Source organism: Ananas comosus, linkage group 3, assembly GCF_001540865.1.
Source record: "Ananas comosus cultivar F153 linkage group 3, ASM154086v1, whole genome shotgun sequence".
Classification (NCBI taxonomy): domain Eukaryota; kingdom Viridiplantae; phylum Streptophyta; class Magnoliopsida; order Poales; family Bromeliaceae; genus Ananas; species Ananas comosus.
This window is the reverse complement of record NC_033623.1, coordinates 11,332,457-11,348,450: the sequence shown is the minus strand read 5'-3', so window position 1 is coordinate 11,348,450 and position 15,994 is coordinate 11,332,457. Positions and strand designations below refer to the sequence as shown.

Below are 15,994 nucleotides of genomic sequence, written 5' to 3'. Positions count from 1 at the left end.
TTTCCAAGTCAAAAATCGTAGTTCTAAGTCCTGACGCAATTGTACAAGAACACGTCTTCTGATCATACGCAAAACCCTTTAAAAAAAATCATATATATAGACCCCTGTATAGATCTCTACAACTACTAAATTTTTTCTCATTTCTATCAAATGACAATGTGTTTCTCCTCTACACTTTCACTACTCACTACTCTAGCGTTTGCTTCTCTTCTTTTTACTACATGTTCTTCCTTAGATAGTCTCAATGATAAAGAAGCTTTGCTCTCATTTAGGTCTATGATAACTAGTGATCCCACCAACACCCTCTCTTCATGGAACAACACCTCCCCTATTTGCCGATGGGCCGGGGTTCGATGTGACCGCCGCGATCGAGTGTCCACTTTGGATCTGCATGGCCTCGAGCTAACCGGTTCGATCAGCCCACACATCGCCAATCTATCCTCTCTCAGGTTTCTCTATCTGCAGGACAACCACTTCACCGGTCCGATCCCGGGCCAAATCGGCTCTCTAACTCGGTTGCGGGTGTTGAACTCGAGCTCGAACCACCTCCAAGGTACGATCCCTCCGAACTTATCCGCCTGCGTGAATCTTAAAGCTGTCGATCTATCGGTGAATACGATATCCGGTACGATACCGACAACACTATGGATGCTCTCGAAGCTCCAAGTGCTGAATCTAGCTCAAAACCAGCTCACCGGACCGATCCCGACATCCATCGGAAACTTGTCATCTCTCAACACACTGAATCTCGGTACCAATACTCTTAGCGGCCCGATTCCCCGCGAGTTAGGCCATCTAAAAACATTACAACAACTACAACTATCGATAAACAATCTCACCGGTACCGTTCCACCGTCCTTATACAATCTCTCGTCACTCGTCTCGTTCGCTTTGGCATCAAATGACTTGTACGGCGAAGTCCCGAGCGACATCGGCTTTCGGCTCCCCAAACTATTAGCCTTCCACAACTGCTTTAATCAGTTCACCGGTACAATCCCACCTTCGCTTCACAATCTAACAAAGATCAAAAGCATAAGAATGTCACACAACTATCTCGTCGGGTCGGTCCCGCCCGGACTAGACAAGCTTCATGATCTAACCATGTACAACATCGGATTCAATCGAATAGTCGATACACTAGATTTCGTCGCCTCCTTAACCAATAGCACGGTGCTTCGATACCTCGCTATTGACGAAAATCTTTTGAGTGGTACAATCCCCGAGTCCATCGGAGACCTCTCGGCTGGCCTCTCAAAATTGTACATGGGAGGAAACCGAATAAGCGGAAAAATTCCAGCTTCAATAGGCCGGCTTACTAGTCTGACCTTGCTAAACATGAGCCACAACTTGATTTCGGGCGAAATTCCGCCAGAAATAGGGCAGCTCAAGCAGCTGAGGATGTTGGGCTTGGCCGGAAACCGACTTTCCGGGGAAATTCCTGCTTCTCTCGGAAACCTGAGCTTGATAACTCAACTCGAAATGTACGAAAATGAACTTGTGGGCCGGATTCCGGATTCGTTTAGCGAGTTCCAACTGCTGCTATCTTTGGATCTATCAAGCAACCACCTCGAAGAGGCAATACCCAACGGCGTCTTTACTCTCACAAGCCTCACCTCTCTTCTTAACCTCTCGCATAACTCGTTGACCGGGCATTTGCCGCAAGATATTGGGATGTTGGGGAATCTCATTGTGCTCGATCTCTCGAACAATTTGCTGTCCGGAAACATTACGGATTCCGTGGGGCAATGCAAGAGCCTGCAAGTTCTGTCCATGTCGAATAACTCGCTATTGGGGTTAATCCCTAACTCACTAGGAAACCTGAAAGGGTTGCAGAGTTTAGATCTCTCCTCCAATAGGCTTGTTGGTTCGATTCCGCAAAGTCTCGAGAAGCTTCAAGCGCTTCAGCTTTTGAACCTCTCCTTCAACGATCTTGACGGAAATGTACCAAAAGAAGGCGTTTTTCGAAACCGCTCCGCTGTTTATCTTGAAGACAATCCTAATCTTTGCTTCGGCCTCTCTTCATGTGATGGCTTCTCTCCCTCTCATCGAAGAAAGATGGCGGTGCACACCGTCGTCATCATAACATTAGCCTTATTCTTGTCGTGTCTTTTAATAGCCGGTGTTGGTTTGATCCTATTCCTGAAAAGGAGAGTGAGAGAGAAAAAGGTCGCTGATGTGGCGAGCGCGATGAAAGGGCAGCATAGAATGGTTTCATACGCAGAGCTCTACAAAGCAACCGAAGGCTTTGATCCTAACAATTGCGTTGGCGCCGGTAGCTTCGGTTCGGTGTACAAAGGAATATTGAGAGATGGCATGGAAGTAGCCATCAAAGTTCTGAATCTCGCGACCAGCGGGGCTTCAAAGAGCTTCGTAGCCGAATGCGAGGCTCTGAGAAATGTCAGGCACCGCAATCTAGTGAAGCTGGTCACACTGTGCTCGAGCTTGGACTTCGCCAACAATGATTTCCGAGCATTGGTGTATGAGTTCATGAGCAACGGGAGTTTGGAGGACTGGATCAGAGGGAGGAAGAGGCGCGAAGACGGCGCGGGGCTGAGTGTGGTGGCGAGGTTGGAGATCGCGATAGACGTGGCGGGCGCGGTGGATTACCTGCACAGTGATTGCGAGCCGTCGGTGGTGCACTGTGATCTGAAGCCGAGCAATGTGTTGCTGGACGCGGGAATGTGCGCGAAGGTCGCGGATTTTGGATTGGCTAGGTTGCTACTTAACGAGGCTAGTGTACAGGATTCTGTAACTAGTACTCAGAGGATCAAAGGCTCAATAGGTTACATACCACCAGGTATTCTCTTTCCTCAATCTTATACGGCATAAGTTTGGTCGCATGTTGTTATAACTGTACTATAATTGTAACTGTATATATTTGTAACAGCATTCATCTTCAACTATATTATAGTTTTAATTACATATAATCAAACCACCCCTTAGTAATTTGTTGTAACAAGATGTTCACTTAAATGGCACTCAGAGTATGGATTTGGCGGGAAACCGTCAACCCAAGGAGATGTTTACAGCTACGGAGTGATGCTACTGGAGTTAGTGACCGGGAAGAGCCCGACTGACGAGAGCTTTGTCGGGGGCCTGAGTTTAGAGAAATGGGTCCGAGCCGCATTCCCCAATCGAACCTCAGAGGTCATCGACACTGAACTCGACGTCACAAACGTAATAAGATCTGGAGCCTGCACCATAAGCCCAGAGAAACAGCTTATGTGCTTGGTCTCAATGATTCAGATTGCGTTGTGTTGCGTCCTCGAATCGCCGGAAACTCGCAGTAGCATGCGTGATGTGCTGCATCACTTGGAGTCCATCAAAGAAGCTCTAGTGAAGAAGCCTCAGATTGTAGTTTAGGAACAAATCTATATATTGGTGCTTAGATGCACAACAAATGTGTTATATAAATCTCACTCCCTCATACATTTCAATAGTTTCACACAGTATAATGATGGTGTAAAAGTTAATTGTAATAACTAATTTAAGCTTAAACATTTTGAACCATACAATTAGTTCTGTTTGCTTGACGTCAAAATATATAATAGTTTAGGACCCGCGTTTCTCGGTGGATCAACAGTATTTTAATCAATCAATATATATCATTATTAAAATTTTAAAATTAAAAAATATAATAAAAATAGAGAGAGAGAGCGGGGGAGAGAGAGAGCTGCGCCCGCGCCCGCGCACGCTCAAGCCGCCCGCTCGCGCCGCGCCTGCCCACGCTGCCTTGTGCGCGCGACCCGCGCATGGCGCTCGCTCGCGGCCCTCGCGCGCCCACGCCCGCCCGTGCTGCCACTGCTCGTGACCCGCGCCGGGCGCCTGCTCGCGCCCCTCGCGCGCCGGTGCTGCCACGTGCCCGCGACCCGCGCCCGCTCCCGCCCGGACCTGCGCTGCGCCCGCGCTGGAAAAAAAGAGAGAGAGAGAAGTGCGTGCGACCCGCCGCCGGCGCCCGTGCCCGCCCCCTGCGCTGCGCCCGCTCAGCGTGGGCAAATGGATCGAAGAGAGGGGTACGGACCGCGTGAGGAAAGGAGAGGGCCACACGTGACCCGATAGAAGTGAACTTTTAATATATCTATAGACTATAAACTATAGATAGGTAAAGATGTATGAAACTAATCTAAATTTTGTGTTGTTTCGAAGTAACTACTTAGCATTTAAAAATTAAAATTTTACTAATCTAAACTTTGAGTTGTTTTGAAGTAACTACTTAGCATTTAAAAATTAAAATTTTACTATCTAACTTTTTGGTTTGTTTGATTTGATTTATTTTATGACTTCTAAATTTTTTTCTCTATACCGAGTGCATCTACGCATGCCTGATTTGATTTATTTTATGGCTTCTAAATTTTTTTCTCTATACCGAGTGCATCTACATATGCCTGAAGTATTTTTTTCTATTGTTAACTATATTTTTCTAATGACACCAACAATAAGAGTATATTTGGTACCGTTAGAATTTTTAAAAGGATAAATTTGAAAACTTAAACTTTGTACGATATATATCTCTTATTTGATATTTTTATAGGGAGCTAGATGTATGAAATTATTCCTATTTAGAAATCAGGTGACAAAAGCTTCAAGTTCGAGCTAAAATGAAGCTCAAGCTAAACTGGTCTCGAGCACGAGTTAGTTTGCTTAATTGCCAATAATTTTGAAATTTTCATGAATGGCTTTTTCAAAAGACTAATTTATTACTTGTCGCTTTTTGACTATGTGATTTGAAAAGTTGTAGTTTGCTGTTCTATGGCTTTAATTTTGCTCCACAATATAATTTTTTCGTTATATGAAAATATAAATTACTGTATTTTACAAATTGCGAAGTAGTAAAATTGTACTACTTACAAATTTTATTTATTTATTTTTTTCCAGAAAAAGTTAGCATGCTACCCGCTTCGTTTATTTCATTTAGAAATAAACTTAGCTGGAAATGTGAATCAATTAGGATTCGAACTCGTGTCTCGGGTATCAACTACCAAGCCCTTTTGCAACTTGCGCTAGGGATGATTGGTTTACTACTTACAAATTATTGGTGGTAAGATTTGGCATTTTATTGTTGTATGATTTGCACTTGACTAATATGCTTGTTTGTAAAGTATAGCATTTAATTATTCTATTTAACAGTATTTACAATGAAATAAAAATGAGGAATGTTTCAATACACTATAAATATCAAAATCTAATTCTTAATTAGTAAAGAGTATAATTAGGTTTTACATGAAGTAACCTGTTGAATAGGTTACTGATTTGAATTAGTTAATATGACAATATTAGAATAAAAATTAGTTGTATATGCCAAATTTGTCAGCATCTTATAAATATTAAATATCTTATTTATTTGGATAACTTACCAAATTAGATAATACCTAATTTGTTAAGTATCCAGCTCAAAAAATATTGAATTTAAATTTAATTTTTGAAGTTGGTATTGAAATATAAAATTTTAATTTTGAAATTTATATTAAACTTTTAAATTTGAACCTAAATTGAAATTTTAATTTTAAAGCCAAATTTTAATTTTTGATTTTAAATGAAAGTTTAATTGAAAGTTTAATTGAAAGTTTTATTTTAAATGAAAGTTTAATTAAGGGTTATTTATATACACGTCCCTACAAACATAGTGAATTGCGAAAATATCCCTGCAAAACGAAAACTTCATAAGTTATCCCTGCAAAAGTCTAAAGTTATGCAGATATGTCCCTGCCGTTAAGGACTGTTAGAAAATTTTCGTTAACCATAGTTAAAATACTTAACCATGATTAATTATAACGTGAATTTACGGTTCTACCCTTCTTCTTCTTCCTCCTCTTCTTCTTCTCTCTTCTTCGTCGCCGGCGAGGGCGGCGGCGGCAAACCCTCTCTCTTTCTTTTCCTCCTTCTTCTTCTCCCTCTTCCCTTTTCTCCCTTCTTCTTCCTCTCCCTCTTCCTCTTCCCTTTTCTTCATCGCCGGCGAGGGAGAAGATGCGACGACGGCGGCGAACCCTCTTCCTCTCCCTCTTCTTCTTCCTCTCCTTTTTTCTTTTCCTCTTCCTCTTCCTCTTCCCTCTTCTTCATCGCCGGCGAGGGAGGAAATGCGGCGGCGGCGCGCGGTGACGAACCCTTTCCCTCTTCATCTTTCTCTTCCCTTTTCCTCTCTCTCTTCCTCTCCTTCTTCCTCTTTTCTTTTTTTCTTCCTCTCATTCTTTCTCTTCCCTCTTCTTCATCGCCGGCGAGCTCGTCCCGCGCCGTCGCCGCCATCCGCTCCGGTGGCCCGAAGAGGAAGAGGAAGAGAAAGAGAAGGGGAAGATGATACTTTTGGAGGGATACATTTGTGAGGGCAAAATGGTCATTTCACAAAAAAACTGTTAAAAAATAAACAGTTCTCTAACAGATGTTAATCAGAGGGACATATCTACATAAATTAGGACTTTTGCAGGGACAACTTATGGAGTTTCCGTTTTGCAAGGACAACTTATGGAGTTTCCGTTTTGCAGGGATATTTCCGCAATTCACTATGTTTGCAAGGACGTGTATGCAAATAACCCTTTAATTAAAGCCAAACTTTAATTGAAAGTTTTATTTTAAATTAGTGTTTTATATTTTAAAAAATTGAATTTGATTTATAATTAAGTTTTAAATATTGTTTTGAACTTAAATTTACAATTTGGTTGTAATTGGGAATCCAACTATTATTGTAGGCATTTGAAAAGGTCACAGTATTTTTAGTTGGATAAAACTGGTTTTGTAAACCAAAATATTTTACAAAGACCAAAATACCCTTTAAATAGGTACTTGATAAATGATATCTATGCTTCAATAGTAGATTACTTCTAGAGTCATATTAAATCTAAACCATTTGTTAAGAAAAATAAATGGTCAAGATTTATATGGTGTATTAAAGTATTACTGAATAAAAATAAAATCATAGATTAGCAACGTACATGTTGGATGCATGATTTTGTTTGGTATATATATAATTTTTTTGATTTACTTAAGAAGAATATAGTTTTTGCAAATGAAGAGTGTGATCAAACATATAGACTGGATTTTAATTCAGTACTCTAGTAATTTTTCGACAAATAAGATGAATCACTTCATGTGTGAAATTTGCTATCCTCTAATCTCCTGCTTTCAATTATACAAGAAAATTTTTATGTCAAATAAGTTATTATTAAATTATTTATTCAAACGTCCAAACATAATCTTAGATAAATTTAAGGGTATGTTTGATTCATAATTGGAGTAGGATCGTGAAATAGAATTGGATTGCATTAGAATAAAAAATAGAATGAGGAATCATCTAAAAATATTTGGTTTATTATTAGAAAATCGAAATGAACATCTAGGATTTTGAGAAAGGATTTTATTAAGAGAAAGAAGAATGATGATAGAAGAGGAGGGAAAGATATTTGAGAAGGGAAAGATATTTGTGAAAGAAAGCTTTGAATGGCTTACTTTAGAATCGGCCAATCCGGAATTTAAATTTGGATTGGATCATTCTTACTCCGAAGTGGAATTAGAATCAGAATCTTAATTTCTATAAAACAAACAATAACTATCGAAATCAATGAATCTCATTCAGACTCTATAATTTAAAATAGATAAACGAAACAAACCCTAAGGGTAAACTTCAAATTGCCCCTTCGTTGTTTAGCTCATTTTCACATAGCCATCATGTGGTTCAAAAAATTTCGCTTCGCCCTCAATATTTTAAATTTTATTTTACCAAAACATTCTATATGAAATAGTTTTATAAAGTAAAAAAATTTTAAAAAATCACAAGGTTGCAAAATGAAAAATGCACTGAATCACGGGAGGGCAAAGAGTAACTTTTTAAATTACAAGATGACAAATTAAAAATAAGATAAACCACAAGAGGAGCAAAGTAAAATTTTCTACACTAGTGGGCGGTAAAATAAAAATTAAACTAAACCGCTGGAGAAGACAATTTGAAGTTTATCCTAAATTTGAAGTTTTAAAACATCAACATAGTTGCACTCAATCCCCAGTAGTTAAGAAGGAAGTCTGTTATATAACACTTACACTAAATCATTAATAACCAACTAATTATATTTAAAAAAATATATAATAAAAATATTTTTTAAAATTCATGGCAAGATGGGTGAATCTAAGAGGACAATTTGATTGGGACAAAAATTTGGTGGGCACCCTGCCCAAACAAATTGTTTGGGCACGGTGCCGGATGGGCGCTGCGTCTATCCGGCATCGTGCCCAAACAAATTTGTTTGGGTATGGTGCCCACCAAATTTTTTTCCATCTGATTTTCTGTAGTTACGAGGAGCAATCTGCGCCAATCTGATGATGATGATGTGAGAGTTCTTGTCCTGGAGCAAACGAAACTCCACCCTCAGTGCTTTGACTCGAAAAAATTCCAGTAACAACAGCGCAGGTATTGTACTGCTATTGATCGCAGCACGAGTTAATGCTGTGGTTGCTCCAAACATAAAATGGTCACGATCGTTTTCGCAACGGATGATGACTTTCGTTAGCGGGTCCTCCACGATACACCGACGTTTACTCAGATTCAACGTATACCCGAATATTAGGGGTCAACCGTTTCCCACTAGCACAGCGACCGAGCCATGTATAGACCCAACAGGGTCACAACCCCTCTCAACTTTTCAGTATTTACACCGTTCGTTTCTAAAGCAAGTAGTAAAGGGCTTAATAATTGATACCCGAGATTTTAAATTTGAATTCTAATTGATTTATACTTCCAGCTAAGTTTATTTCTAAATAAAATAAACAAAGCGAGTAGCGTGCCACCTATCTCTCTCAAAAAAGAAAAAACTTTTCAGTATTTACTATATAATTCTAGCTTATAAATTTTAGTTAATTTTTAAATATAAGCCTATAATTCGTAATAGTGCTAATATGGAACTCTCTCTCTTCTTATGTATTTTATAGGTGAAAATATACTAATAATCTCTTAATTATAGTGCATTTTAAAATAAACCCTTCTAACTTTAAATATTTTATTTATACATTTTTAATTTTCTAATTATTTTTGATAAGCTAATTTATTTAACTAAATAAAATAGTATGCTAAATTTTATAGCTCTNCCAATTTTTTAATTTGTTCAATTTGAGCCGGTTAACGAAATTTTGATTTGAAGCTATTCATTTGCTAGATAAATAAAATTAAAAATATAAAATTTGATTTTTTAGATATTCAAAACATCATAAATTATGTTTATCGATGCTCCAATAGTAAATAAAAACTGAAATCAAGATTTGTTCTTAAATTGGTACAACATAATTGGTTAACCGAATCGGGACGGTTGCTCTAATTAAAACAGAATTAATGAGCTACATACATGATACATCTCTTCGCACACAAGAAACAAATATTCCCCTCTTTATTTCTTCTTAATTTCTTTAGAAAAATTGCTTTAACAAAACGTAGACTCGTTGACCATCCCATGCGATCTTCTCGGACAAGTAGCCCACCAATACCATAAAACCCAACCAACCTTTTATCTTTTTGGTTTTTTTAACTGCTAATAATAATAATATTTCCCCAAATCCCGATAGAATTCTTGTTCAAATCTTTTTTTGAATATAATCCACCCTGGAGTTCGAATTTATCAGCGTCTGGATTATCAAAAAATAAAGATAAAATAAAAAACCTCAGTATCTCACACGCATGTAACATGTTAGATAGATCTAGGTTGGTATTTTGACATCCTTATCTCAATCATTTTCCCCTCAAAACACACAAAAACACAATCATTAACCAACACTCTTCCCCAGTAGCGTCCAAATCCATCTCTCCCCCTCATTAAATTATTAAATTAAAGATTAAAGATTAAAACTGGTTCTAATTTTAATCAATCAAACATTTAACAGAATTTAATCAATCAAAGATATTTAAAGATATTATTTACCTGCGTATTAATCCCACTAATAACTTCTCCCCTCTCCCTGCCCCTTCTCTTTCTCTCTCTTTATCCGTGATGGGTTCCTCTTCTTCTCCGTGTTGTATTTCCCATATTATTATTATGCTATGAATACTATTCCCCTAATCCTTCCCTCTAATGATGACTCCCGAGTACGCCTCCTATTCTCCGTCTCTTACGCCGTGCTCCGCCCCTATTCGCGGTGGAGAGGAGGATCCCGACCCGGTTCGGAATAAGCTATTCTCGCGAGAATAACTTTTTAAAAGATCTCCCGGATAGCCATGGCCCTGCAAACCGAATCGAACCGGACCACGGAGCAAATCATATCCCAGTTCCTCGCCAAAACCCTCCACGCGATCCTCGCCGCGCGGATCCCCCACCTCCACGCCGCCGCGGCGCGCGGCGGCGGCGCCGCGGCGCCGCGGCACCGGCGCCGAGATCGGTGGTTCCACCTCGCCCTCGGCGACCCGCCGCCGCCGATCGAGCACGGGGGCCTCCTCCCCCACGGCGTCCTGGAGCCCTTGGTCGTCGACATCGTCCTCTCCCCCCGCGACGCCTCGGCCTCCGCGGCGGCGGCGGCGGCGGCGGAGCCGGTGGTGGAGCGGTGGACGGCGCAGTGCGAGTCGCCCCCGCCGGCGCCCGCCGACGCGGCCTCGAGCTCGTTCGTCGTGAGGAGGACCTACAAGAAGTCGATCATCTTGCTCCGATCGCTCTACTCCCTGCTGCGGCTCCTCCCCGCGTACCGCTTCTTCCGGATGATGTGCGCGTCGCACCAGTCGTACAACTACGACCTCAGCTACAGGGTCTCCTCCTTCGCCGCGCCCTTCTCGCGCGAGGAGGAGAAGGGCTTCGCGCTCCACAGCTTCGCCCCCGTCGAGACGCAGTTCGGGAACCTCCTCGTGTCCGTGCAGTATCGCCCCACCCTCGCCGACTTCAATTTGGAGGTGTCGTCGCTCTCCCCGCCGATGCTCATCGCCGACTACGTCGGGAGCCCCGCCACGGATCCGATGCGCGCGTTCCCCGCGTCGCCCGCGGAGCGCGGCGGGGCCCCGCCGCGGCCGTCGACCTCCGCGCCGCCGCTGTTCCAGCGCCCGCACAGCTGGACGAGCGCGCCGATTCCGCACCACCCCCTCGGCATCGGCGGCGCGTCGCCGATCCCTGTCGCGGACCAGAGACTGTCGCTGCCGGAGAGCTACGATCCCCGTTTGCCGAGCCAGCAAGCGGCGGCATCGGCGCTGAGAAAAGGCGGGTTTAGCTTCGACGAGTTCAAGCTCTCCCCGCCCTTCTCGTCGTCGACGACGCCGTCGCCTCCCACGTTCGGGGGTGCCAATATGCAGTTCCGGTTACCGTCCGAGACGGCGCCGGTGAGCATTCCGCAAGCAGCATCTTGGAAGAGCCAGGCACTTCGCGGCCCTAACCTTTCAGATCCGACGAGGAACTTCTTACCGCCACCGTCTCCGCGAAGCACGAGAGCGGATCACTCGGCCCAGGAATATCCTTCAGGGAGTAGATCGTTCAGGAAGTCGGAAGGGCTAAAGACTGCGGATCTCTTCTCAAACTTGTATGCGGTTCAGAAGGTAATATGATCCTTTCTTTCTCTCATTTTGTGCATTAGATGCAATTTCATTTTATATTAACCCTGCAACAGAGAAATGATCAAATGCTGTTAAGAATGAACTTAATAAATTGATTTGTTTAGACATTCTAGCTGGGTTGAGTTGGTCTTAGCTTCTGAACTTTCGAAGTTTTGTCACAAATAAGATGAACACAATATGAACCTAGAACTTTGTAAGCAAGCTGAAAATTTCTGTGGGGACCTTTTATCCTTGTGTTTTCATTTGCCTTACCTTGATATTTGATGGTTCATTGCAAACTGGAAGCTGCACTGTAACAGAGACATTATCAAGATGAAATGTATTTGCACACTATCGGTTATTTATTGATCCGATGAAGAAAGTTCACACTCGAAACTGGATGAGCCATTTTTCGCCCAGTATTTTGAATAGCACTTGCAAAAAGGGAGATGCTTTCATACTTTTTTGAGTAGAGAATAGGCGGAGGATTGTGAATTTGTGATTGGGTATTTGGTTGCAATGTTGCATCAAAAGAAAGACACTCTTCATTGGTTGTTATTAATTGTATTGGACATTGAGAACAGGCCCGGAGTGTTTGCTGTATTTGATTCAGCTTGTTGAACACTCAGATTAGGCTGAGTTGGTTTCTGAGCTGAACTTCCCAACCCTACTCTGAATTATGATATGGCTAAGTTGTAAATTCATCGGAAGGTAGAGCTTGTAATGAGTCTTTTGTACTCTTCTTTTATCTGCCTTCTTCTAAGTATGGTGGTTCTCGGAGAGTAGTTACTGTTAGTAGTAAACAGTACGCTAGTTTAACAAGAAAATTATTGAAACATGCTAGTAGACTGTCCATCATCTCACTATGCTTTTTCATTGGCTAGTAGACTCATGATAAATCTTCCATATGATTCTTTGGCGTATTTCTTTCTTTTCTGCAACTGTGCTTAAGTGTCCTCCATTGGAAATGTCACATATATCTAGAGTTTGATAGAACTTCAGTAGGAAAGACATTCTAAAATGCCATTCTCCTCAATTGTTGGTGTGTACTAAATCTTAATTTGTTTAAATCATCAGGCAGTCCTCCTATTGTAAATCATTTGCTGAAGCTTCTTTGATAGCTAGGACTTGCATTTATATAAATGGCTATCGGTAACAGTAATTCGGGAAACAGGGCTCTGTATTTTTGGGGGTCCATGTGATTGCCAAAAGCCATGCCTGTAGAATTTGCCGAAATGTACAATTAAATTGCAGATGCTTATGGTTATGCTGTTCTTTTTCAACAATATATGCGAACTACATGTGGCACTTGTGACAGTCAGCATGCATGTGTCAATGCGCCAATGAAGGCATCCTTGCGATGCCCCTGTTTGTGTTTCTATGTACAAATCTGATTCCCCCTTCCTTGCTATTTTCTTATATTAAACAATCTTTGGATACTGCTTAAAGCTTAGTCTTAAGTCTATTATTTAACATGGTCAAGATGAAAAGCCGACAAGAGTTTGGCACCTAGCTGGTGCCACATAGGGCTTGCTGTTGCAGGTGCCATGGCACTTTTCCATACGGGACTGTGACCGGCACCGGCATGCCTCCATGCCACAATACAGCAAACCCTGACAATATGCTATGCAGTTGTTCCCTCCTTTATTATTCCTTCCTGTTGAAGATTCATGCTGCATAAATTGGGCGTTCTTTGTAAACTAATAAAGACTAAGCTAAATATTCTACGCCTCACAATATTGGCAGGTAAAAATGCTTAATGTCTCCCCTTGTCCGTTAGAATTTGACAGAAGGGTTCTCTTTTTGAACGGTGAGCTATTCCAATAAGCACTTCTGAAAATCTTGTAATTATTTTATTAGCTGATCTTAGTTATATTTGGTTGGAGTCTTGGAGGTATTGGATACAATTCTTTTTTCAATCATTTACCTTGCAGCTTAGAACATATATCAGCTTTTGTTTATTTATAAATAAAATTTTGATGTTCACTCTATTTATTTGGTTGAATATATATTGTTTCTGCAAAACACATAGGGTCTGAAGGAAAGTAGGGATGATTCTGGAAGATTTTCTGGTGTTTTCTCATCTGGTGGTTCACCAAGATTTGGGTTCTCGAGAAGTTCGAGCAGATTATCTATCCAAGATGATGATGATGCAGATTACTCTTATCCTTTTGCTGTGGATGATGTTGATATTTCAGATTCCCAAACTAGGTACTTCTCTATTCTTAACTATCTTGAGTATTTCATAATAGTTTAATCCTTGGTTCTGTTTATTCATGGTATGAGGTGGCTAGTGGTGACTAAGTGATGATTCGTTACATGATTATATAATGTATTTGGTTTTAAACTGATATTGGTTAATACAGAATTTTTATCCCTTTTATCTCTTTCAATGATCCTCTGAAGAGCTATTCTGGTGAAGTATTAAAGAAAATTTGGATTTTCTTTCACTAGATGTTGATATAATAACTATTATTTAAATTACTGAGGTTATAAAGTTTTATTGATACCCAATTGTCGTTATTTATTACAGCCAATTGTTGTTATAGTGAATTAGTTAAGAATTTTTGCTGCTTTTCTGAATACTGACACACTAGCTCTCATTATACATGCCTGATAAGAGGGGACATAGATTGGCATCTTTTAGCCTTGTCTCTTCTCTGTTTTACTCCATATAGAAATAGATACAATCACCCTCTTGTGGGATGTTGGAAGTGTTACACATACAAGAACAAACTGTAGAAGAAACAAGAAAACCTCTTAGATCTATACTGGTCGGAGTGGTAGAAGGCTAGAAGCAAATGAAAGTGAGAAAAGGATTTTTTTGGAAAATCCGTATCATTAATGTGTTTTGCAGTATCTTGAATTGTGGGTGCACATTTGGTTTATCGAAACAGCTGATTTTGCAGTATTTCTGTCACAAACACTTCGTTTCCCAACAGCATATCTCCCCTTTTAGGGGAAGAGAACCCTCTCACATCCCTTTTTGAGGGGGTAACTTGCCTTAAATAGATTTGTACTCTAGCACTGCTCAACTTAGTTCTCACAAACTTGTTCAACAGAAAAGATAGGGAGAGGACCTATTTGTAGATCATTTCTAAATAGTCCATCCCTAACAATTGTATACTAGAGCACCATGGAGGATGTGATGAATAGGGCTCCCCTTCCTCTCGTTTGCTTTTGAAGCTAATTTTCTATGTTGAGCCATGTGTTTCTTGCCTTTTATAATTTTAACCAAGTCTTAGATTCTAATAATTCTTTAAGGCTCCTGTCTACTAATATTTCCTTTTCACTTCTTTCACTCGAATATTTATCAGTTCAAGCTGACTCTTCGTTCGTCACCATTTAGTTTTATGATATATTTTATCACACTCTGTCGATGTTGGATCACTGATGTTAAATGTTAATGATCCATTTGTAGGAGCAACGATGGAAAGGAGACATCCGAATATAGCCAGGCATACGCGTCATCCCACAGATCCCAGGATGCAGCCGTCGGCGTTCTCGTCCACATGTTAAGGACCGCACCTCCTCTGAGAGACCAAAGCTATTCATCTCAATCGTCGAAATCCGAGCTTAACGGAGACAGCGGTGTCACCTCCAGTTTTTTCATGTCTCGTAAAACCTCTGATGCACTAGAGGAGCTCCAAACCTATAAAGAGATGAAGGAGATTCTGCTTTCCCAGAGTAGAGGTCAGCTCGAAGACCCACTGAAACAGCGAACAGAGTAGCAGCCTAAAACCAACTTCTTCCTCAGAAAATGTAATATTAAAGGTACCCATCGAAGCTAATTTTATATGATACATCCGGAGGACATATGACCATGTACATAAACTTGTTCTTGTTCAGGCTTGTGTTAAAAAAAAAAAAAAAAAAAAAAAAAGTAAAGAAAAACACGAGATGCCATTTAATTTCGGCAAAGAAATTCTTTTCCCTTTGAGAGCCTGTTGGATTGCGACACGCTAAGTTCGCTTACACATTCTCATTTGTACAAAGGTGACATTTAAAGCCAACCGCACGTTCCCGTGACAGGTATGCAGATTCAGTGCTGTGGACAAATGTTTATAAACTTTTATGTTTCGTAATTTAGTTCAAGATTATCCACTACTTTCTATTTGAAAAATCCTTTTTTCTGGGGTTTTGAATGTAATATCCAGTGCAGCAGTATAGTTCCTAGTTCAAGATTATCAAATAAATGACTTCATTTGTTTCATGGCATTTAGAACCTGTGCCTTGTAGGATAAAAATCCTTAATGGGTCACATGTGGCCCACATAAACAGGTGAAAGCCCTAATGGGCCATATGGGGCCCAGTTGGACAGGTATCAATTTCTTTTCCGTCGAGCGCTGGGACGTCGACCTGTCAAAAAAAGAGCAAAGGTGAATAAGCAGAGAGAATAGAAGCCCAAAACTTCAATGCAACATTCCAAATAATATTCAGGTCTTGTCCTGCATAAGCTTTAGTTTAGGTTAAGTTTGAGTTTAGGCCCAATATTCATTTTGCGAGGTTCGTTCTTCA

General features: G+C 40.7%; 2 protein-coding genes across 2 annotated transcripts; both read left to right on the top strand.

Annotated features, from left to right (window-relative positions):
- On the top strand, positions 143–3,571 carry LOC109707186 (putative receptor-like protein kinase At3g47110). The gene is made up of 2 exons (XM_020228307.1): positions 143–2,797; positions 2,984–3,571. The coding sequence occupies exons 1-2, from the start codon at positions 151–153 to the stop codon at positions 3,361–3,363; spliced, it is 3,027 nt and encodes a 1,008-aa protein (XP_020083896.1). The 5' UTR covers positions 143–150; the 3' UTR covers positions 3,364–3,571.
- LOC109707977 (autophagy-related protein 13a) lies at positions 9,859–15,583 on the top strand. The gene is made up of 3 exons (XM_020229532.1): positions 9,859–11,479; positions 13,509–13,687; positions 14,898–15,583. The coding sequence occupies exons 1-3, from the start codon at positions 10,184–10,186 to the stop codon at positions 15,205–15,207; spliced, it is 1,785 nt and encodes a 594-aa protein (XP_020085121.1). The 5' UTR covers positions 9,859–10,183; the 3' UTR covers positions 15,208–15,583.

Excerpts from the sequence above, each read along its gene's own strand:
- LOC109707977 (XM_020229532.1), top strand. The coding sequence starts at position 10,184 with ATGGCCCTGCAAACCGAATCGAACCGGACCACGGAGCAAATCATATCC. Across the intron at positions 11,480-13,508 it reads ACTTGTATGCGGTTCAGAAG|GGTCTGAAGGAAAGTAGGGA; the intron begins GTAATATGATCC and ends CAAAACACATAG. Across the intron at positions 13,688-14,897 it reads ATTTCAGATTCCCAAACTAG|GAGCAACGATGGAAAGGAGA; the intron begins GTACTTCTCTAT and ends ATCCATTTGTAG.
- LOC109707186 (XM_020228307.1), top strand. The coding sequence starts at position 151 with ATGACAATGTGTTTCTCCTCTACACTTTCACTACTCACTACTCTAGCG. Across the intron at positions 2,798-2,983 it reads AATAGGTTACATACCACCAG|AGTATGGATTTGGCGGGAAA; the intron begins GTATTCTCTTTC and ends AATGGCACTCAG.